The sequence below is a fragment of the Cydia strobilella genome, chromosome Z (genome assembly GCF_947568885.1).
Source record: "Cydia strobilella chromosome Z, ilCydStro3.1, whole genome shotgun sequence".
Lineage (NCBI taxonomy): Eukaryota > Metazoa > Arthropoda > Insecta > Lepidoptera > Tortricidae > Cydia > Cydia strobilella.
The window spans coordinates 52,754,805-52,781,002 of record NC_086068.1 but is presented as its reverse complement, the minus strand read 5'-3'; the positions used below and the strand labels follow the sequence as shown (position 1 = coordinate 52,781,002).

The 26,198-nt window shown below is 36.3% G+C and overlaps 1 protein-coding gene across 1 annotated transcript in view; it reads left to right on the top strand.

Moving 5' to 3' along the window:
* LOC134753973 (homeobox protein B-H1-like) overlaps positions 1-24,890 on the top strand; it is a 41,963-nt gene extending 17,073 nt beyond the window's left edge. The window contains exons 2-4 of the mRNA XM_063690012.1: positions 8,553-8,781; positions 22,633-22,848; positions 23,762-24,890. Coding sequence (XP_063546082.1) covers positions 8,553-8,781; positions 22,633-22,848; positions 23,762-24,005 — 689 coding nt within the window. The 3' untranslated portion in view covers positions 24,006-24,890. The remainder of the gene's footprint in view (positions 1-8,552; positions 8,782-22,632; positions 22,849-23,761) is intronic.
* Positions 24,891-26,198: the final 1,308 nt, after the last annotated feature.

Genomic DNA, 26,198 nt, shown 5'->3' with positions numbered 1-26,198 from the left:
TAAATAATTTGTAAAGTATAGCAAAAAAAATCTTATACACAAATAATTAACATAAAATTTTCTACAAGGTACATGTGAAACACTTTTAGCTAGGATCAATATTTTAAAAAGATATCAAAGCGGGAAAGTTAATTATCAATTTTAAAGTCCTTTTTTAGTTTTTCGTAAATAGCTCGTAAACGGTGGCCCATAGCAGTAAAGGTTCTAGTAAATAAATAATGTACATAAAATTTTCTACAAAAAAAAATCCCAAACTTTTCTCTAATCAATATTTAAAACGAAATTGAATAAATAAAGTTAATTACAATCAATTCACAGCTCCCTTTTTTTAAGTTTTTCGTAAATATTTCATAAACGGTGGTCCATTGCAAAAAAATGTTATACATAAATAATTTACATTACATTTTCTACAAAAAAGGTTTATTACACTTTTTCGCTAGGATCAATATTTAAAGAGGTATTAAAAGGGGAATTTAAATTATAATCAATTCTACACATAATTTAACTTTCCCACTTTAATAGTTTTATTGATCTTAGGGAAAAGTGTTCCACATGTTTCTTGTAGGAAATTGTATGCCAATTATTTGTGGTATTTTCTATAAAAAGGGACCTTATTGTCGATGTCGCTTAAAAATTTATGTTTAAGAAGTTTTTTTTGCTATTGGTCATACTTCACAAATTATTAACGAAAATCTAAAAAAGGGACCTGAGAATTGATTATAATTAACTTTCCCTCTTTAATATCTCATTAAATATTGATCGTTGCTAAAAAGTGTAAAATACCTTTTTTGTAGAAAAAAATATGTGAATTACTTTTGTAATTTTTTTTTGCAATGTTAATGTAAACGGTGGTCGTTTACGAAATATTTACGAGAAACTTAAAAAAAGCGACCTCTGAATTGATTTTAGTTAACTTTATTCCTTTAATTTCGTTGTGTTATGGGTACTCAAACAACGATATATATAATATACAAATACATAAATACAAAGAAAACACCCAAGACTCGAGAACAAATATCTGTGTTCATCACACAAATAAATGCCCTTACCGGGATTCGAACCCAGGACCATCGGCTTCACAGGCAGGGTCACTACCCACTAGGCCAGACTGGTCGTCAATATTGATCTTAGAAATGTTTTCGAAATGTTTATTGTAGAAAATTTTATGTAGATTATTTATTTACCAGAACCTTTTCTGCTACGGGCCACCGTTTACGAGCTATTTACGAGAATCTAAAAAAGGACTAAAATTGATAATAATTAACTTTCCCGCTTTAATATCTTTTTAAAATATTGATGCTAGCGAAGTGTACCACATTTCTTGTAGGAAATTATATGTAAACCAATTATTTACGAAAAACTGAAATAAAGGAAACTTAGAATTGATTAAAATTAACATTTCCTCTTTAATATCTTTTTAAATATTAATCCTAGCAAAAAGGCTGTATAGTCTTTTTTGTAGTAAATTTTGTGTAGATTATTTACGTTCAACAACATTTTTTGCTATTGGCCACCGTTTACGAGTTATTTACGAAAATATAAAAAAAAATACTAAAATTGATAATAATTAACTTTCCCGCTTTAATATCTTTTTAAAATATTGATACTAGCGAAAAGTGTACCACATGTTTCTTGTAGGAAGTTGTCTGCAAATTATTTATGTATCAGATTTCTTTTTGCTATACTTTACAAATTATTTACGAAAAACTGAAAAAAAGGAACCGAATTGATTATAATTAACATTCCCTCTTTAATATCTTTTTAAATATTAATCCTAGCAAAAAGGATCCGTTATTTTTTTTGTAGTAAATTTTATGTAGATTATTTACGTTCAACAACAGTTTTTGCTATTGGCCACCGTTTACGAGTTATTTACGAAAATAAAAATAAAAACACCATAGAATTGATTTTAATTAACTTTCTCATTTAGTATCTTTTTAAATATTGATCCTAGCGAAAAAGTGTGAAATATTTCTTGTAGGAAATTTTATGTAGATTATTTATGTAACAGGTCATTTTTTGCTGTGGGCCACCGTTTACGAGTTATTTACGAAAATATAAAAAAACTTACCATAGAATTGATTTTAATTAATACTCTCGTTTAATATCTTTTTAAATATTGATCCTAGCGAAAAAGTGTACGAAATCTTTCTTTTAGGCAATTTTATGTACATCATTTATGTAAAAGGACATTTTTTGCTATGGGCCACCGTTTACGAGTTATTTACGAAAAACTAAAAAAAGGGACCTTTACACCCCCTCCCCCTTCCCCCACCCGTTAGCTTAACCCCTATCCATCAGTACTTTTATTATATTGTTTCAGGCACCTTTATCTACAACTATGCCAGAATTCGCCTACACACGAATTATTTCCCCCGATTTTCCTTCGTTTGGTGGCCTAATAACGAACTTTGCTCCCGTATGACCGCAGACAATATAACAAACGAAAACAGTAAGCCACCGCCGGGCTAGGCGCGGCGCGCGCGCGGGCGGCGGCGCCGGCGGCCGGTACCGCTCCCGCACCCCGCTTATACACTCCGCTCCCTACTACACTGCTACCGAATCTCCCGATAGTCCCGATATGTTTAGTTTTTAATACGCTCGTTATTTTTTTGGATTTTTTAATAATTGAATGGTAAGATAACTGTGAACTTAATTCAATAAATAAAATGGATAGAGAAATTTTCCACGGGGAGTAAAAAGCCAATTTCTGAAAATAGTATAGTTACATGGTAATTTTTTTAGATTTTCATTTTGTAGGTATAAAACGGCAATAAAATGGCATTCCAGTAAAAAAATTAGACTGAGCAATTTTCAGGTCCAAGGCACGCCAAAAAATTATATTTTATTAATATTGGTATTTCTGCTAGGATATATTTTTGGATATTTCATATATTGTTGCAATACGTTACATGAATATGTCCGGTGAAGAAAGTTTGAACAGAGCATTTTTCGGTAAAAAGATATTAACGATTTAAGACTTTAGGTATTTTCTTAAATCCTATTATTATTATTCTTTGGAAATTTATACAATACTCTTTATTTATTGATACTTTATCATACTGTAAAGTTTTTTCTGGCAGAGGAATTACTGCGGGGTCCACTACCTTTATTTCCTACACTATGAGTATTGCGTCATATGCGTAGTTATTGAAGTTTTCGAGAAATTTGACTTGTTTCAATCATAGCGTGTTTCAATTGTCCCCAGTTTACCCTACCTTATACGCGTGCATATAATAAATATAAATAAAGTATTTACTCCAGACAGTACGGCCTTCTTGAGCACCTCGTCTTAAATATAGTAAATTCCTTTCTCTTTCTAACAGGAATCAACCTCGGCCCCGCTACAATTAAAATGTAATTAGATCAACCCACGCCCACAACTAATTACCACCGCGCGATCAACTAAGAATGTCCTTAGCTATCTGTGCGTTTAGCTATTTCATACGTAGATTTGTATAATAGGAAGGTGTAGGTACGGTCGAGTTCACAAACATTTTTACAAGCCAACGTTCCTAAAATATATTTACACCACCTTATTGACAATGTTAGACCCGTAGAGAGAAGTAAATATATTTACACCACCTTATTATCAGTGTTAGACTCAAAGAGAGAAGGAAATATATTTACACCACCTTATTGTCAGTGTTAGACTCAAAGAGAGAAGGAAATATATTTACACCACCTTATTGTCAGTGTTAGACTCAAAGAGAGAAGGAAATATATTTACACCACCTTATTGTCAGTGTTAGACTCAAAGAGAGAAGGAAATATATTTACACCACCTTATTGTCAGTGTTAGACTCGTAGAGAGAAGTAAATATATTTACACCACCTTATTTTCAGTGTTAGAATCAAAGAGAGAAGGAAATATATTTACAGCACCTTATTGTCAGTGTTAGACTCCTAGAGAGGAGTACATATATTTACACGACCTTTTCGTCAGTGTTAGACTCGTAGAGAGAAGTAAATATATTTTTGGAACGTTGGTTTCTAAAGATATTTGTGATTTCGGCTGTACATGCAAAGCATGACTCTATTATTATATATGTTACGGGTAATGTGAGAAGGTTGATTAAACTTAAGTTTACCCGGGTATAACCAGTATTACCCAAGCCTTTTGGGTAAAAGTCGAAAATTCGGGGTTTACCCATACACACCTAGGTCTACCCAACACTGGATGGGTAATGGTGTAGAAGTCAATTTAATTTTCGTGATTTACCCAAAAGGCTTGGGAATACTAGGTATACCCAGGTAAACTTAAGTTTACCTAAATTAAGTATACCCATGTTACGGGTAATGCTAGAAAATTAAGTAAAGTTAGGTTAGGTTCGTTAGGTAGCTTCAGATGCCCGACGGGCAAATCGCCCAGAAATAGGAGCCCGTCCACTCAGGGTAAGAAGGAAATGTTCAGTTCTCGGAACACATATAATTTTTTAAGTCATATTCGGACTTTACCCAAAAAGCTTGGGTAATACTAAGTAACCCCGGGTAAACCTCAGAAAAATAGTTAATAAAAGTTAATAAATAAATACAGTCTGGCAAAAAAGAGTAGAAATTAAAAAGTGGCAACACTGTAGTGTCGTCCCGTTTTTTTGTCAGACTGTAATACTGCTTATAAAAATTCTACCAGCAAAAAATATACCCGAAAGAAATGTTTGCCTAACCTAACAAAATATGTTACTACTTGCACAAAAAATGGGACTTGGAAACTATGTGTTAACTGTCACAAAATCGGTTTTAGGACATTGAGCAAACTTTTATTAGATACCGTCAAGCGGGGTGAATAGGGACAGCAGGGGTGAATAGGGACGCAACGTAGAATGTGATTTACCTTATAATTCCTTAAAAACTATCTACACAAATCGTGTCAAGAGATTTAAAATAATAGTAGATTAATGCGGGTAGTTTATAAGAAATAGTTAGGTAAATCTCATTACACGTTTTGTCCCTATTCACCCCCGCCATCCCTTTATCTTTTGACTTACAGTACAGTACTCAATGAGTTCGCTTAATTATAACAGTTTTGAATGATTCACGGTTAGTTATATTATATTAGACTGGTCGGTATACCGGGATACATAACAAACAACAACAACAACAACAAGATGAACAACAAAAACAAAGAAGATGCATGTAACTGCGTCGAAATATCGGGAGCTCGAAAACAGTACAAAAGGTAATCACTGTCCATATCCCGGTCGATATAAGTCGGCTTATTATATTATTCAGTTACGTGCGTGCATTTCAGTTTTAACTCACTTCAAAATTCCAAAAAGACTAGGTTCTCAATTCGTTTTTTATGGTTCCGTACCTCAAAAGGAAAAAACGGAACCCTTATAGGATCACTCGTGCGTCTGTCTGTCTGTCCGTCTGTCACAACCCATTTTCTCCGAAACTACTGGACCAATTAAGTTGAAATTTGGTTCACATACGTAAGTTTGTGACCCAAAGACGGACATGTAACGTAAATAAATGAATTTTAAACATGGGGACCACTTTTGGGGGGGTAAATAAAAAAAAAAAAATTATTGTTGTAAAACTATATCGTGTTACATAACAAATGAAAGAACTCGTTATAAGAATCCCAAATATTTCTTTTTGTTATTTTAAAATAAATAGTTTTTAAGAAAATAGCCAAAAAAATACCCCCCCGATACTTTATCTCCGAATCTACTGGGTCTCAAATTTTGAAAAAATTATACAAAATTGCTCTTTACCTATATATCACAGGAAAACTTATTAGAAATGTGCAGTCAAGCGTGAGTCGGACTTAATTACTTAGTTTTTGATCCGACCCCTACGGATTTTTAATGACATGTTACGTTTCACATAAAAAATAGGTACATTGTTAAAAATTGTGTAATGCACGGAACCCTTGGAATGCGAGTCCGACTCGCACTAAACCGGTTTTTTTTATTTTATGTTTGTCTGCCTCAAAATTTCGTTATTTGCCGTTCTATTACTATATAAGCGGTACTAGGCAGATAAAGAAATTTTGATTTTTGATTTTGCGCGGTAGACCCTCAGATTTGATTTGAGTATCTAAAAGTATTAGACGCAATTTCCATTAGAAATTCAATTTTGAACCGCAGTTTCTGGAGGAGGCAAGTCATTCCAGCACTTCGTAGCCTGGAACGAATGTAGCGCATTTATATTTCTATGAAAGATTCATGATAAAAAATCGTCAAAGTACCTACCTGTTATACTCGTAGAAGGTATATATATAGATTTACAGGGAGATCTTTTCGTCAACGTCAAACAAACGATGGGTTGATGGGTAATGAAAATATTTAAAGAACAATTCCGAAATCTAAACGTGTATGGAGAAATCTGAACAAAGGCTTTATTTGCACTAGAGTGGATATTCAATCAACAGATTACATTATGCAAATCGGCTAGGAGGCTTGTCCTTTGCGTAGACAGTCGCACAGACGGCCGCCAGCCGCTACGTACCTACCTATTATTTTAATTACAAGTAATTGAGTCACGGCCATACACATGTAAACGCATTCACCTGTCCTTAAGTATAACATATTTACTTTAAACAATTGGACGAAACAAGTTTATGTACCTAAGTAATCAATTAGTTGCTCTGGTAAAAATATTTCCAAATAATGATACTATTAGTTACTTAGTATACATTTAGATTCCCGATCAATTCCAGATATTCCGATTTGAAACATTCCGTTTTTAGCCGCTCAACGTTTTCAGTACCGAAAACAAACGTAGTACCTATATTTCACGTGTTTTTGGACCCGCGCTTTTGCTAAAGCATCTCCACGCTAAGTAGTAATCGATACGGCGGCTCAACGACCGACAATCTGAGAATCGGTATATTCATAACGTTTCGGATTAAAGAGAACTCTCGATTGTTTACCTATTAAAATCAAATGAAAACTTCTAATCCAAGTCGACCCCGAGTAAATAAGATTTGTAAATATTTAATTTACGGTCGATATATTGTTGGCATTGTTATTAATGTAAGAGTAATTAGTAGTGAATCAGATAATTTTACTTTTGGAATTACATTTGGTAATTTGTAACCTGCTTAAGCTGGTATACATAAGTGTGGCAGGTACTAGTATTTTTTTAGTAGCCTGCAAAACTTGGTTTATTTATACACACCTACAACAGTTTTCCATTTATTTACTTCGTTATATTTGATTCTGAACATTAAGTAGGTATGTAATAATTCAGATAGTCGTTAGGACAAATTATGAACTGGTAGTAACATTTTCTGCACGTTGCGACCGTTATAATCCCTTGATGTTTGATATCGGTATGAGATGACAGCTGCCGTTACAATTTTGAATTAACGATAAATTCTTTAATATTTCCCCCGGACTAATTCTTGCAGCTTTAATCATAAAACAACTCAAACTGACGGTAAAGTTGTCCCTAGGTGTTAGGGTACGTACTTATTGTACATGGGTGGCAAACCACAACCGCCGCCACACTCGGCTGAGCTAATTCCTTACACATTACTCTTAATCCTTCGTAAAACCAACAATCTTGGACACAGATATTCAATATTGAATAGTCCTGTATGTACTTACTTTTAAATTAAAACCGAATAAACTTTAGGAAAACTCGACTTTTACAGCGGCTTTTTAAGAATTTAATCAATCAGTACGATACGAATTAGGGATTCAAAAATAAAAAAAAGCCTTTTTGGTATAGCCAAATATCTAAATATTGACAATCGAAAAACCACAAATTGACAATATTTCAAGCTATTTTATAGATTAAACAATTTAATAGATAAAAAAGAAGTAAGTCAAAAAGTCATTAACTATAACAAAAACCATATGTAGTTTGCCGAAAGTGTAAGAATTAGTGGAAAGTGTAGGCTTCTTTGTTAGCCGCTTCCAGCGTACGAGCACGGAGCATCGCAGAGGGAAGTGAGTCGGTAACCGCAGGAAGCCCCGCAAGCACCACGGCTTCGCGACCAGTTTCTTACACTTAATATCGACCAAATAAATCATGTTTGATATTCACGAAACGCATACTTTAAAGACAGAACATATACAGATGATGATCTTTTCTAAAATATTACCACCTATATTTGAAGGGTACACGGAAAGAACATGTCTAGTCACTTTAGTAACATTTTGAGTAATCGCGGTTTTAAAATTTCGAACCATGCCAAAATGTATGGTAATTCCGTGACCAGGTCTTTTTTAACTAAAAAAAAAGTTGTGTTACATATATTATACAGTGCTAGCAAAAGACATAACTAATAGTTTATTAGGAGCTCTACATTTTGAGATGAAAATCTCATTTTCCTAAAAAAGTGACGAGACATGTTCTTTCCGTGTACCCTTCATTTAAACGAGACCTAAAAAGGACGAATGGAAAAAAAACTAATAGGCACGATATGGATAAATAAATTCCTTCCTAATTTCATTTCAGGAAACAAAACAAATTTTTCAATAGCTAATAACTTTCATTAGGCATATTGATATTATTACCATAAACTTAAAACTCATGCAATAAAATAAATTATAGCGACACATTAATTTTTTTAAAGTAAGTCTCATTGGTTGCAGGCGTGAAGGATGACTCGGACGACATTTCGAGCAAGAGTTGCGGCGGGGACTCGTCGAGCCTGGCCAAGAAGCAGCGCAAGGCGCGCACGGCATTCACCGACCACCAGCTCCAGACCCTCGAGAAGTCGTTCGAGCGACAGAAGTACCTCAGCGTGCAGGACCGCATGGAGCTGGCCGCCAAGCTGGGGCTGACCGACACGCAAGTCAAAACGTGGTACCAAAACAGACGGTGAGTTCTGCCACACCTAAATTACCTGCTACCCTATTACTAGGCTTCTAACGTCACTTCAATTCTTATACTCCGGACTCACAAAGTCCCATATCAGTTCTGTTCCGTGTACCTGGCATATAATTAGAATTACTTACTATTTGTATTCCGCTGTGTTATACCTATCGCTCATTAATAAGACCGTACCGTGAGGATAATACACAGCTACTTACTCGGCAATGTGGAGTGATTATGAACTAATACTTATTGAATGACAACCTATATCGTCATGAAAAGTAGGTAAGCGCTTTACATGACAATCGTGGAAAAGCTGCTTACCCCGGTTGCTTAGCTAACTCTTAGTGTCGAACGGAATTAAAATGTATTGTTACGTGGTAGATTTCAATATGCATGTTCCATAGGAATGATTTCTCGACTAAAATAAATATTTTAATCATTCGATTACCTATCACGACAGAACTACCAGTAAATTATACAATACCCACTATAAAATGCTCTACCGCGATAGATCTCAAAAATACTGTTAATTTACTAGAAAATAGAATTAATTTTACACTTGCGTGAAAATAGCTATCTGTCGATGTACTTGCATGGTTCTCAATTTGAATTTTTTGCATGTTTAGAAAAGAATCGCATTGAAATATATTAATAAGTTAAAATTCTGTTACTACGTGCACGTAATATTACAGATTTATTAACAAAATATAATGAGTATTTCAAATCAAAACAAAACGTGTTTACCACTTGTATAATCTCATGGCATGTAGTACGTCTAAAAATATGTGTAAGAGTGAATGTAGCATGTTATATTATATAAGTATATCGCATTGGTATGGCAGGATAACATCAAAACATTTCGTGTACACAATTTTTCTAGTGCTCACTTTTGGATGCCACGGTCGGGCCACATGTGTGTGCGCAGCCATTTTTGGCAATTTCGTGAGCAACCCAAGTAACATAGGCATTAAAATTCAAGTTGTGTTTCCCGACAGTGGCAATCAATGATTTGAGCCGTGTATTAGCTTCTCCAGCGCTGGCGAGTCCGCCGGGCGGCGGCGGAGGCTCCCGACTCGTGGGAGAGTCGGCACCACAAAGCGGCGCTGACTCAGCACAAAGGACGGACTATCGCTACTGGCGAACTATTTACTGTGTCAATGTAACATAAATAACCGAACCCTGCTTTGCGAATTTTCCAGTGATAATACTTTAAAGAAAAACTATATGTCAAAATTTTAGTTTGGTTTCGTTGAAAAATATATATTTTCGGTTAATAAACGGTCTCCGTACTTTATTTTTCGTAGTAAAAATCCATTAGCTTTTGTATACCAAATTTTACAAATGTACGTAGGTACCCTCATGTTATTATAAAACTAATTAAAAACTATGAAACACTTAACGATACCTATTTAGGACGGTCTATATTTACATTCTTAATTATGCTTCGAAAAAAAAATAGGAGCAGGCGTTTCGCCGGCGATGGTACCTGGCGATGGCGGCCGTTTCAAAAACAAACGTTTATCATTAGGGCGCCGCGCGCCGACAGTGCCGACACCACCTTCCGGACAAAAGCTTCGGTAGCTACAAAATAAACTACACTAATTTTCTATTGCTTTATACCAATCTCTATCGGATGATGTTAGATGGAAGATATATTGTTTATTAATCGGTTCTGTGAGTCTTGCTACTACTTGACGTTTATGTAGATAATGTTTTATGAACTAATTTGAATTTTCGGAAATCTATCAGTAAAATTAGCACAACGATTCTATGTAATATGTATAAGGTTTAAATTGTGTAGGTTATTGTACAAAATGGTATTGAATACGCTCTATCGTTTTGTATTCACTTACCAGGCATATCAATAGTTTTATCATTAGAAATTTAATATTCTCGACTAGTACTTAAAAACATGTATTTAAACAAAATTTATTTCATTCATGAGTGTAGAGATGTGAGTATTAGGATATTGCGGTCAGGTTCATAAGCTACACAGCACTTGAGCCCATGGACGAGTTTTAAAGAATATCACTTCGTCATCCGTTTTCAGAACTAATTTGTGTGAGTGAAATTGATTTAAAGTGGAAGATTTAACAGACAATAGACGGGCCCCTCCCGCCGGTGGCGTCGCGCACGGCGGTCCGTCACAGCGTAGTCCCAGCACTTTTTGCCACACTTTTTGTTAGTTTCTATAATTTCGGTAAAGCTAATGTTTGGTCTTCGATTTTTCGGTTCGTGAAAGGGTGTGAAATCGGGCTTAATTGAAGAATTTAATGGCTTTTGTGTGCGGTCAATTTTTTAACGTTTTTACAACGTACGTATCCTCATGGATAAGTACCTACATGTTGCATTTGATTACAGAGTGTAGTTAAATGGAAAGAACACGAGCAAATTATTGGTGCATAGTGGAAATAAACAAAAAAACGAAAATTTGCTTACACTTATTTACAATGATTATAATTACATATAAGGTAGGTATGTACATGTCTGTCGTCGAATCGAAAGAAAGGGCGCATCCCTATAACATTTACATCAAATCTCTTTTGGTTGAGAGATATAAATACGTAGTTCCTTATATTTCTATAACAATAATATTTACTTAGCCGCAATATTGTATTTTATCAAAAAACAGGATACATTAAGACAGTTAAATAAATTTATCATCTAGCCTATTTTACATGCCATCAGTTTCATTCTCAAACTAGTGTTTTGAATTACTGACCTACGTGAATTTGTAATCTCCAAATATAAATAAAACGCTAACAATATACGCTAATAACAAAACAAAATAAATTGTCAGACTACACTACAATATGCCAACAAAATCCATTTTATGGCAAAAATGCCTTAAATCTTTTTGGATATGAGCTGATACTCTTCAAACTGCTGGATCGATCGATGAAACATAGCTATATAATAACCTCCGCAAGAAAACTCGCTATCAAGTGAAAAAACCGCATGAAAAACGGCCCATCCGTTCGATAGTTATGATGCCACAGAAAGACAGACACACAGATAGACGGACATTGGCATCAAACATATAACATCCCTCTTTTTGCGTCGGGGATTAAAAAGTACGGACCACCTATTAATATGTTACAATGTAGTTAATTTGATATTCTGTAATACTCGTATCAAAATATCTGTATCTAAGTAGAATTTTTTTGAATTATTCACCACGTTATGGTCTTTTCACGGTCTGATGATAATTAGTCAAATTTCTCTTTTGTCAGGTTTCTCATAATTTGAACGTTGTTAAGGAAATGCTTGTGCAAAATCTTGATTATATGTTTAATTATCTAATAAATGATAATAAGACAAACGCTTGTTCGAGTGGTGCTTATAATTAGTCATCAACTCATAATAGCTCGAGCGTTCGAGTTCCTTCCTTAACCCTAGAGTAGCCGTTCAGTTTTTCATGTTGGCTCTTATATTATTATTAGTGTGGACGTGTGAACGGAGGCAGATGAGCGCCTGCAAGTCACGGGCGGAGCGGCGCCGTCGCCGCCGCCGCCACCGGCCACTCATTACGACTCTTCCGCCGCCACTTTTAACACTATTATACTTCTTGCATATCACAAAGGCGAATACATTTAACGAAATTAGTCATTAACACCATAACGATAAAGGTTAGGGTCAGCGTTCTCGTGAAATGCAATGACTTATAAATAAACAATTAGTTTACAGGTTTTGAGACACATTTAATATGAATTACGCATTAAATAGGTAGAAAGAGGTAAATGTACTTACCATGAATACAAAATGCAGATTGAAATATTAAAATTACCAGTGTACCTAGGTATAAACATGGAATACCAATTTCAGTGTTAAACAAATAAATCATAAGATAAAAGTGTTAAGTGTTACCTCGTAAGTATTTAAAGAGAGAAAGCCTAGTATGAAATTCAAATGCGGCGCTGACTATTTAATATTTATGTATCTCCGCGTATTCGAATCAAGAATATAATAAAATACATGTTGGATAAATAGACACAACTTTCTGTCTCTTAAAGGAAATGAAGCAATTACAATTATTCTAAACGTGAGCCACTATTATTGTAAATTTGCAATATGTCTTAATGGACCGCAGCGGCGGCGCGATCTGACAAAATCGTTGAGAATTTAATTGTACACTGGCTATAGACAACCCTGCAAATCCCTTTAGTCCGCTACAAATGTGCTTAATTACAAGCCCTTCACCGGCAATCCGACGAAATCGTTAAAAATATAAACACATAGTGCGCCAGTGACTGTCTGTGGCTCGTAAATTTGTAATGGCCACGTTTATCGGCGTTTAGCTGGCGACGGCGATTTGCAACGATTACGTGCCTAATGACGAACTGTAATGACATACGTGATAGCCGATGTTGCCAGTCGACAGTAAAATAACGCATCTAACTTATATGTAACAGAAAAATACTTTATTGCCGTTAATATTCTATGCGCATTCTAATATCTACTAGTCGTTTTTCACCATAGCTTACTATTATGTATGTTGCCGTGTGTTAAAATACGGACATATTTTAGTAGGTACTTAAAAGAAGTAGTGATACTCGTACAAGTAGCAATGTTTTTGGGTAAATATATTTGTTTATTTAAACGGCTAACACGATTTTATGAATTTTGTTAGAAAATTATCACATCAATTCCTACCAATTACAAAACTAAAGTAACTTTAGCTCAAGAGTAGCGGAAATAAATCAGATTACTCCCTACATACAATCATATTTTACTAAAGTATTACCTATGTAATTAATTAAATATAGTAGTTGTTGTTGTTTTAACTTTTTTTAATAAGGTAAGTGTTGTGTCATTTTTTAAAGTCAAACATTCATGATAGAACTCCATAATTTATGAGAAATAAAAATTAACTTGAAATTGAAAAAAATCACATTAATAATCTTTATAATATACCTAATATCTTAATTATATTATCCCCACATACACTGTAAAGATTAGTTCCATTTCGTACAATATCTATGCTCTGAATTCTAAGTGTGGCACCATCGAAGATTATATGCTGGAAGACCGCCTGCGCCCGCGGCTCCGCTTACTTTATTGTTCTGACTCATTTTAAACGCGCGCAAAAAACTGCCAAGTAACAATGTTACTTAATTTCACTGCGCTCACCGAGTATATCTTGTATTTACTTTTAACTAATTGACTCCGCGCAGTACTTCGCTAACAGCGAATAAAATAAGACTATAGTACGAATATATTTTATAAATTGTATTCAATCATGGCACCTTCATATTATATGTATTATGTAAGTATGATTATTGAGTTATTATTTACTGCGTTCATGGGCAGCTGTAGCTGTAGGGCTTGTCTAATTTTAGGGAGTCGAGTATCCTATTATGTAACGTAACGTACCTATGGATGGAAGTAAATACAGGCAAGTTTGTCCATCGGGGATTTTTGAAGATAGACAGGGAGGTCAAGTTTTAAATAAAAATGTGACTAGGTTACTAGGTTAACTAATACGTGTAATACCACTTTACTAGTTTGGAATCATATTGGTCTGTGTACACCCACTGCTGGCCTTGACGCCAAAGTCGCTCAACCAAATGTATGAGAGCAATAGATACGCACCGACCCACCGACATTTACATTTGAAAATAATAAATAAGAAAATTCAGAAATATTTTTCTACTTCATTCTGCTTGAATCGTTATTTTACTAAAATCCCTGAAGAAGAACATGTCTTTGTTTACGTTTTGCACAAACAACATTTCAAAATTTCTGGTGGGCTAAATTGAAAACCATTTCGGTAAATATGATTCCCGTATGTAGGTAATACTCAAGTAAGTTATTTTTTAATCTCATTAATTTCCTAGGAGAATATAACCAAACGGAGTCGAAAATAATCGGCCAATGGTCATACACAATGTATGGACTGATGTTAATCTGACTTGGCTATTTTGACGTTACGTATACATTTGACGTTCCGCTCCCCCGCAAAAATTGGCAGACTTTTGTACAGAAAATAACAGACGTGACGTCTCCGTTTGGTTATATCCTCCTAGTTAATTTCTTAATAAATCGCGGAATAATGTAAATTGGAAGTGTGACGTCATTACTATGTGTGTATAAGATAAAATATTTATGAATTGTGTCCGATTGTCATAGACAGTCATAAAATTCAAATGTCATTCGTCAGCTGTCGCGTTTCTGTGTTTTACGTTTCCTCGCGAGCTCTTTCTTTCAGTACCATATTATTTTAGCTTTTCATCCGTAGTAATGACGTCATACTACACTTACGACCCTTTAAAATTAGCTACTTTTGGATTTGATATTTTTAACCCTTAAATGCATGATTTTTTGTATAACTTTTTAATAAATTGAAATAGATGTGTCATGCTGTATAAAAGTAATAAATGTGATTTTGGATAGCTGCATATTGAGCCACGGACCATCAAATATACGATGCATATATACATCATTATGCATTTAAGGGTTAAATTAATAAATAAAAAACACGTATTTTCTTTCGATACATAACATAAAATAGATAACTAGAAAAAAAAAAAATGTTGTCGATTCAGAGCTATGTTTTGTATGACATCGTATAAACAGTAATACACTATTTAGGTTTGTATAATAAACTGCACGCAGTAAGATCCTGCGGTCAAACTGAGGTTTATATTTCTTACTCGAATGTGCCAGCACCTAATTGCTAGGTATTAGGTCAGCAACCGTATCACTATCGTTTTGTTACTAAATACTTTAGGTGGAACCTGGATAAGTGAGAAATCTATAGCTTGATGGTGTGGTCCGACACTTTAGCACTGAGTTACCTCTGTTAGTGAGACAAAACAAACCTCTATAACTGAGATTAGTATTTTGGATTTTATACTCACATTTACCTTTATAATTGAGACAAAGAGTGTATTTACCTCTTTTACTGAGATTGTATTTGCAAGAATACTTTTGCTCAATTGTTTTTTTTTTTTTAATGTTATAGGAATTGACCTCTATTTGAGATACCGTCAATCTATGACCTCTTTAACTAGGGCATTATTCCAGATCAATTCTCGTTACTTTACTAATTCTTATTTTACCCACTAATTCCGCATTTGGTTAATTGTGGCTAAATGTCTTCAAGTTTTATTTACTTAGTTTAAGTAGTTAAAACTAAAGAAACGAAAGCTAAAATCTGGAAAAGTAACAAGAAAAACCAAAAATTTCCATTTCCATTTATTAAAATGGTAAGACGCAATGAAGCCTGTATCAAATTTAATGTGACAAAATCCTTTGTAGAATATAATTTAAATAGACTTTAAAAGTTTACTCAATGCTCTGAAGGACAAGGATTATTTTACCTTAATTTTAAAGATTACAACTAATACATAATGTTTATAAAATAACTTACTAACCACCTCTATAACTGAAATAACTTCTATTCTCAACTCTATAAAATAATGGAACCCTCTGTAAATGAGACAGAAATTTATTTATACCTGGCTAACTGAGACCCTGGGCAAGTGGAATACCTCTTTAAGTAAGACAAATTTTCAGGTCCCTCGAAGTCTCAGTTATCCAGGTTTACCTGTCCTGGCATTGTCTCTATTCAAAGTAAATATAGCTCATTTTCTGGTTTGCAATTAAGCTGAAATGTAGTACGACCGCCTTTTAAGTCTTGTCGTTTGAAAATCTCTGAAATCACAATTATTAAAAATAACTGTTTCAAATTTTAGGTATCTATGTCAAACGGTCTCTGAGAAAAACGCATTTATATAACTGATTTGCAAGACCGAAGTGATCCCATAAGTGTTCCGTTTGTCAAAACAAAGTTTTGCACGGAACACTAAAAGCTACCATCATATCAAACTATTAGAATTAAGAATTCAAAAACGAATTATGATTGACAGCAGAACCGTTTTGCCGTACCTCTGCCGTCGTCGAGTCAAAGTTGACAAGTCAGTTGTGAAAATGAAAATATCATAGGAAAATTTTCATGCGATAATTTTCTATAACATTAAATGAGGTTTAAGTTTAACGCGACTTCAGTGCTTTAAAGAGTTGACTACTGTTTTCATTGACAAAGCATCATGCCTTCTGACTGTGTAACGTTGGTATTTGGAATTTTAACGCAATTGCTCTAGTTTCACAGTGACAGACTGGGTGAAGGTCAGAGTTTTGAATGATTTATTGTTTTGATATAAGTCTAGTGGGTGAAGGTCGTCCGAAAACCGCGAAAAACCAGGAAAACATTGAGGCTGTACGGGCAGCTGATCGTCGAAGATCGCCATGTGATATACTGTGAGATAGAAGCTTTTGTAGGCATTACAGGGACAACCATTTAAAAAATGTTGCATGAAGAACTGGGTGTAAAAAAAAAACTCGCCGGATACCACATTTGCTTATTGACGACCCAAAAACGGCTTGCATTAAATGGTGCCGCAAAACTCTACAACAACTCGATCGAGGAGATTCAAAACTCGTTTGATACATTGTCAGTGGTGATGAATATCGGATTCATGCTTCAGATCCAGATTCCAAACAGCAATCCGCCGTCTGAGTGTTCTAAAACGAGCCGAAACCAAATAAGTCGTACGCTCAAGAAGTACTTAAAAAAATGGTCACTTTGTTTGTTGCCAAAAGTGGACACGTTGCCACTATCAGGTTAGAATATCACAAAACAGTTAACCCTGATTAGTATGTCACACTTTGCTTACTAGAAGCTATAAGTGAATTCCGAAAAATCAACCTAAAACATTGTAGGGTACTGCGCCAATACAATGCAAGCTCACACACCTCCCGGCAAACAATTGCGTTTTTACAAGAGCAAAACGTCGCAATGCTCGACCACCCGCCGTACAGCCCTGACTTGAGCCCTAATGATTTCTTTGCTTTCCCTAAAATCAAGCAATGTCTTCGTAGTTAACGGTACCGAACCTAAGAAGAGGCGGTAGAAGTATACAAAACGGCCATTTGGAGCCCCAACTTCAGAGTGGAATAAGTGGTTTCAAAACTGGATCGACCGAATGAAAAAGTGTATTAAATATCACGGCGAGTTCCTAGAAAAAGAATAAATAGTACTTGAGCTTTAAATTGTCTTTAGATTTTACAAACGAAACAACTTAAAAGCCACTCCTCGTAGAACACCTACGCAAATTCGGTGACTATGTCATGCTTCAGCACTAACAAGCCGATCAAATAGATTGATGAGGGACACTGAACTGAAGGTGGCCTCTGTAATAAAACGATGCAACCTGAGTGCTCTTTAAACCGTCTTCAGTCGGTGATAGATACAAATATCCACTGCAAACCTAGTAGGATGTCGGTTGCGTTGGTGTGTAAATTTGTATCATTTGGATAAGCGGTGCCTCAACCCAACCCAACGTTACTGCGCCGGGCGGTACACACCACGCGAATTCATAGCCGAGGAGATTGTATGAACGAATTACGGCAATACCGTAGACTGTTATATTTCCTTAAAATTCATTTGAATGTCTTTGGTAAATTCCCAGCGATATACGTACGTTGTTATTTCCCAAAAATACAGTATTATTTAGTATAAAAATAATTATTTAGTACAACCGGATTAGGTCTCACCTCGAAATACTTCCAAAGTTATGAAATTTGGTATTTATGTTAATTAAAGGTCTCTTTTTCATGTCCACACTATTTTACATTTGGGGACCTCGAGAAATCGCAGCCATCTTGGAAAATGTGTACCATCCTGGAGAAATTTGCGTTTTACTCTAAATATACGTTCTCTATGAAAATATGGTGTAAGGCAACATTAAAGCTTATTAAATTCTACATGAAAAAGTCCTAGATATCTTTGCGGAAAAAATACATCTTGTTATAGAAAATAATAGCTGAATCCAGATTTAGCGCTTATACACTTTCAGGGGATATTCTTTTAATATGAGAATATGAATTCCACTTTTGTCTATACGTTTGTACACGTTCTACCCCAATATCAACATTTTACTCGACTGCGACTTAAACAGAAAATAGGGTTATGGGTTTAAATACTAAAAATCAGTACACCCTGTAGCTCAGGATACTGCACGGATTTTTTTAAATGACATATCGGTAGATTCCTCTTGACCTTCACAACTTGTTATTTTCTATAACAAGATGTATTTTTTCCGCAAAGATATCTAGGACTGTTTTGTGTAGAATTTAATTAAGAGAACGTATATTTAGAGTAAAACGCAAATTTCTCCAGGATGGTACACATTTTCCAAGATGGCTGCGATTCCTCGAGGTCCCCAAATGTTAAATAGTGTGGACATGAAAAAGAGACGTTTAATTAATATACATACCAAATTTTATAACTTTGGAAGGATTTCGAGGTTAGACTTAATCCGATTGTACTATAAAGTAAATATGTAGGTATACCCAGATTTTTACTCAATGGTTTGACATAAATCTGATAAAGTAGGTACAAAAGTGCAGCTAAATATACATACAATAAATACCTATATAATGTTGAGGCTGAAAAGAAATTGAAATAATAATAATATTAAATCAAAATAGCAACTCAACGGCTAAATAAAACAATTCTTGTAATATATCATAACATATTCACTTCAAAAAACTGCAATAGAGCATTGAGTTGATACGTATGTACCAATGTAAATCCATCCATGCTTCTTAAATTGTATTCAAGAGCATCACACACAAAGGCCTAAGACAAAACTCGGGACGTGTGTGCACACATCTCTAATGACATAATACCCCCTCACAGCTACCAAGAACGGCCTAATCGGTTATGGCGAACTCTCCAAATTACACCTCCAGAGACACGGGAATCGAACCAAGGTCGCTCAGGTCGCCGAGCTTATCATTTAACCACTAATCATAATACTGGAAATGCCATTTGAGCTCTGCTCGGGTTTTAATAAGCGGACAGAGGCCAGATTTCGTAGGTAGCCTGCAATTTAGACGGACCACGGCTGAATCGTCATTTCGTGATGCGGATCTTATTTTAAAATATTAATTGATTGCATGAGTGAGCAGTTCTAAGTAAATACAAGGTTTTGAGGACGGTTGCGGAGAGGTCAAGGTGCTCCTACTGTGCTTGGTTTTTGGAACGTTAGGAGACATAAGCAGGTAGTTCCAACAACGTACCTAGCTATTAAAACTCTGTTTGAGTTCTGATTCGGACACGATGACATGATTGACATGTGCTTCATTAATACACTGTTCTCTGTCTTTGTAGGTAGGTAATATTTGCAGTGTCGTCATAAACCGGTAGTATCGGGCACAGATGGTCGCTCATGTTATGCAGAGGTCAAACCGGTGCACCCGTAGTAGGTAGTAGGTACCCTTTAAAAAAAAAATTTCAATGGCAGATATAATCTCGTCGGTCCATTACATGGGTGTCTCTTGCGTGGTCTAAGATGGTTCCATATACTACCAAAAATCCATAATAACTTAGAATTTCAAATGTTTAATATCGTGATCTTAAGGTATGGTAGGTTCAGAACTTATCTGGATATGTAACATTAAAGATGTTCAAAACTTTAAACAACACTCATAACTTCTTCCGGATCTTCGTACAGAAACGTTCGTAAAACTTCCTAAGCAGCATATAAATAATGTTCGAAGTAAAGTCAAATTGTTCCTGGCAGGCCAACAGCGAAAGGGCCCAAGCGCTGAGTGCGGCGCGAACTGTGCGAGCACACGGATCGATGAAATGCTCTTTGTCCGCCGGATATACAAGCTGAATTCGCATCACGTCGCCCTAAACCCAAATCGAGAGAAACGACTCCCCCCGCAGAGAGGTCGTAAGCGGGATCGTTTTACCGGACGACTTTCGTCTTTAGCTTGAACGGTTAAGGCGCGTTTTTGGATGCTCCTTCTCGAACAACAATTGAATCAGTTCACGCAGCATCAAATCACTAAACCGCTGGGCGGTGCCGTACTCGGGCTCCGCTGGGGGCTGCGGGACAAAGACGGAGGAGGCCCGCTGTCGCGACGCCGCGCTCGCGTTAGAGCGAGAGCAGCGTATGACGTCTGGTAGAGGCTGAGATAACAGCCTAACTTGGGTGCGTTCGAGAAGCTTTTTGTTCATAGCCCAAGGCGACAATAAAAGATAATAGTGTCACCGAGCAGATTGCCTCTTATTCAGCACTTGACAATTAAATACTTAAGTGCTCTCGAATGGCGCTGCCCGAGAACATTGTGTCATAATATAATGATTAATGCGCATAACTACCGAGCGATGGGTCGCCGTCGCCGAATGCTAATTAGCTACATTAGGTACATATCTACTTACAGTTTGCGCATTAGCATTAAACCAAAAATAATTTGACGAATGATGTCAACTTAATATTAAACCTCGGACATGTCGGCAATATATTAGTTCCGTTAACAAAACGAAAAACAACATGATAGATAGCGAGGTAATAAATTAAATGATAAAAAATTATGAAAAGATCGGCAACGAGCATCTGAACTCCCCCTCATTTACATTTAATAAAATTAAATGATCCATTTAGAGAAATTAATTAACGAGGTAGCCAGTGAAGCGGCGGCTAACCGCGGGCCGCACACAATGGGACATAATAATAGCACCGATGATAATGCGAATAGCAATAATAAATTACTCCCTTCGAATTAATAAAAACCTCACTTGATGACAATAACGGAACACTTCGGAACTAATCGTGGTTTTGAGAGCGAAATTAATTTTGTTTGGGATGGGGCGCTGTTAGTTCTCCTCTGCCGAATACAGTTCCTATTAGCCTATTGTCTGGGAATTTGTAATGGGACGGACGTGCCTAAGTTCCATTACATAGTAGGTTTGTTTAGTAGTTGGTATAACATTAACCCTTAGTGTCTATAATCTATAGAGTTTTCAGCATATGGTCAAACGTGCGATTCCTCAAAATACCCTTTTTGTCAAAGGTGCTTTTGATCAGATTGTGTTTGTCAAATGTCTTGTCTATTTTTATATTAACTTTAAAACTGATTATGATTATTTATTTTTGCACAGGAAGCTACCCATTTTATTACACTCTTCACGGTATCATACTTAGTTATACATCAATTGATTTCAATTTGCTACTATTTATTTAGCCATAATGAGCTTAAATATAAGATAATAAGAGATAGACAAAATAACTATTTACAAAACCGTTTGCGAGCATCCATCTACTTACTTAGCAAGCAGTTGGCAGTTTATCTTTGGAAAGTTTCATTCGAATTGCTTTATAGGATGTTCACATAAAAAGATCAAAAATGACATTTGTCCCCGTCGCAATAACGCGTTAATGTATAATAATATACGAGCGCACCCTTTCCTACCGAATCAAATAAATCAAATTAAACTCGACCACGCTCCGACGAGCGCATGAGTGCCCAAGACGTTTTGTCAAATTTATTATTTTATTTATATTTTTTATTACTCATTTCATTGCGGCATCTTCATTGTGCTCTCGAGTGGCCTGTGACAAATTTGATGACGATTGGGGTCACAGCTAGGGTTAGTGATCTATCGCTTTAGGGGTTCGTATACGACAGTTTACAGAATTTTAGAGTCAATTTAAGTTCGTAATGTGGCATAAATCGTTTTTATGTAATTTCTTGTGGGATTCGCACGGCGTTCCGAATCGATTTATTTGAAATGTTAATGGACCGTGAATGTATTGTTGTAGATTGAAATGTTCAAATATCGAGACATCTTTCTTTAAATTCCTAAAAAAATCTACCATTTTCGATCTACTTAAATTGATTAAAATAGCTAACTGACAAACATACTACCTATATATACTTATACAAAGTAAGCATAAAGCAATGATCGAAAACAATATTAATCTCTCAGTGCTCTCTAATTAGTACTTACCTAACCAGAAGTAAACGAAATTTAATAACTGTTTTTATTGTCCTCAGGACGAAATGGAAGCGTCAAACGGCGGTAGGGCTGGAGCTGCTGGCGGAGGCGGGCAACTACGCAGCTTTCCAGCGGCTGTACGGCGGGTACTGGGCCGGCGTGCCAGCGTACCCCGCGCAGCCGGCGCCGGCCGCCGACCTGTACTACCGGCAGGCCGCCGCCACCGCCGCCGCCGCTGCCTCGGCCAACACGCTGCAGAAACCGCTGCCTTACCGGTAACTAGACTACTGTTTACGAAAATCTTTTTCACTTCACACATTACACCTACCTCTGATTGAAAGTTTCTGACTACAAACTGTATCAACAGAACTACGCATTGAATAGATCTAAAAATTATAGAATATAACTCAATAAAATAGCCTGAAGCAGGATAATATTACCTCAAAATCTATTTAATTAAAAGGGAACTAAATATTAAGGGTGTGACTAGAACTAAGGTCACATTTACCTATTTTTTTTTCAACTTAGCCTGCGCATTTCTGGATTTTCAATATGTTTCTAGGAAGTAAAATACTAAAACAGAACAACGACAAAACACCTATACATGCTTTCCTCCCGCAGAAGCTATTTATTGCCTGTAGACTTAGGGCCAGTTACACCAACCACAGTTAAAAGACTGATCAACGTCACGCAGCAGAGATAGTTCCATAGATCTCTGCCCATACAATAAAATTTAGCGAACACTTTAACGGTGACAGACGGTTTGGTGCAACTGACCCTTACAAAACCTACAGAGGGGAAACTCCCGATGATGACTTGAGACAGACTTATTCCTACCACCTACAATACATACTCGTAGGTACCACAACCTGTGTTTCAAATCAGGCGTCCTAGCCAAAGTGACGATCGCTTACACTTCGCTATCGAATCGCTTTGTGTCTCTCTATTACTCTTCCATATTAGTTTGACAGTGACAGTTGCATTTCGTTCGCTACGTAGAGTTAGCGATTGGCATGTTGTCTACGGGGCCAGTATACTCAGTGTTGACTAACGTGTCTAGAAACGCTGGAAGCTAGACTGGCTAGAAGGATGTTAGGACGCCTTTTAAGTGTCAGAAATATACATATCATTAAGATGACATCTTATTCATCCGTAGTAAGGTTGTATAATGTAAACATGTTGTGTCAGGTTATACCCGGGCGCGCCGCTAGGATCGGTGCCGCCACTGGGGCTCGGGCTGCCGGGCCCGTCCGCGCACCTGGGCGCGCTGGGAGCGCCCGCGCTGGGCGCGCTCGGCTACTACGCGCAGGCGCGCCGCACGCCCTCGCCCGACGTGGACCCCGGCAGCCCCGCGCCGCCGCCGCGCTCCTCGAGGGAGCCCTCGCTCGACCGCCGCACCGACGACGACGACGATGAACCTATACACGTATAATTCCAGTGATTGTGATCTATGGACCAGTTAAATTAAACAAAACTTGCACGTCGACAAAAGACAATTAACTTGCGAAACTTGTGAGACTGCGAAAGTGAAGACTTTACGTGCGGTATCGTGTTTTGGTATTCTATTTTGTTACCTTAATCCCAATTTAGGTAGAATTAAATTATTGCTCCATTTAAGTATGATGACGTTGATTTGACAAATCTGTTACGTATTAATAGCTTTTCTACCGTTCTTAATATCGGGGAGTGATCGAGAAGTGTGGACGGCGGCAGTCCAAAACATGTGATATCTTAAACCCAGATTTGATATAAGAACTTTTAACTTAACGTGTACAATATTAATTCATGTCGTAGGTATAACATATTAGTATTATAGAGTACACATGCTTGAAGAGGACAATGTGTCGGTCGGACTTTGAGACCATAGGTCCTTCTTCGGCGGGTCGTTAAGACGCTACGCGTGAAATTTTATGAGTAAAGTTATATAATACAGAAAAGTAGCTTTATCATCTCAGAAAGCTCGTTGAAAAATAATTGCTCAGTAGACCTGCTAAGCGTATAGATAAGTAAGTTCCACGTGGGTAAGCTAACTACCTAAAAGCACGTTCGCACGCTAGGCGTTTGCCGTATAATTCGCCCTTAACGTAGCATGAGCAATTGAGCAAATCGCGTTCAGGCGAACATAACGTCCACTACTCCGCGCCCGCGGGCGTGCTCCCTCGCCATCCTAACAATAAGCTACCTGTATTGACGACTCTGGTTATTGCAATAACCGACTACTCCGGACTGGGCTCATGAACAGATTGCGAGATTTCCTACTTCAAAATAGTTATTGATAAATTGTAAGCTGCTGGTAGTAAGGCGGGTTTACAAGCACCGCAAATATAATAGGGTTCTCACTATGTGCACGTGTAGTAACACAAGAACACCTAGTGAATGTTTCTTATGTACCGTCGGAGGTCGGAGGGTATTGAGAATGTGCACAATATTGTGCACTTTTTCTGACCCTACCGTTGATTATTAGACCCGTGGCTAGCCAGCAGCGCAACAGCGTGAATAATTTCATCCTGTTGCAGCGGAAAGTGCACATGACAACCAAGGACTTATTCTTTGCCTTCAGTGTTCTTCAGTATACAAGCACTATTTTGTTGAATCTTGTTAGACATTTAACCCATTTTTCATTTCGGCTGTTTACTTTGGATTTACAGATTAAATTGCTTTGAATAACCGATTGGGTTTAGGTATCTGAAGGGTATTGTTTAGTTTTCTAAAATAAATATTGAAAACTCAGGTTTTCTTCTTTCAAATCTGGACTAATAACATTGCACAGAATCGACAGCATTCTTCATCATGCCATTAAAAAAAGATGTCCCAAAATGTCCATTCCATTACGTCACGTTTCAGGGTGAAAATTTTTTTCACGTGCGTGACGTAGTTGCATGTACAATTTTCATACAAATTTATAGGACTTTTTTAATCATCAGGATTGAATATGCTAGTGTTTCTGAGTTAAAAGAACCCAAAAACACCAGGATCTATGAGAATCAGGTTTTCAATATTTATCTTAGAAAACGCCCACCTACCTAATTGCTTCTTTTAAATTTGACCGTTACTCGAATCTTACACGAACACAGTCCAGATGTACTTAAAATCCCATTCTAGCAATGGAAAATATTGGATAAGTTAGATATATAATAATAAATGTTTTCGAAACACGCAATAATCGAAATAGTTGTTAAGTAAAGAATTGTGTGTAGTGATGCAACATTCCAAAAATAATTGGAAACCATTTGCAAAATTGCAGAAACTGTATATTATATTATCTATATAAATATAACTAATGATATTATGTATGTATTGTTAGTATTAAATACACAGCTAAAGTATTAAATGTATGTTGAAAAGTACCTTATGCTTTCGGGTACCATCAGGTATGGCGATGTACTAAAGCATTCCGACCGTGACATGCTATGTCCGATAGATCTTGTGGTGTTTTGTAATTAAAATGTTGTCAATTAAAATAACGCCTTTTCATTTATCCTCATAAAACTACAAGCCTAACCTACCCTACCTATACCCTACCCTGCCTAACCTACACCGTTGTTGTTCCGATTGTAAAAAGCAAGACTGGAGATACGTCGGACAAGACCAACTACAGGCCAATTTCGCTTGCCACTGTTGTTGC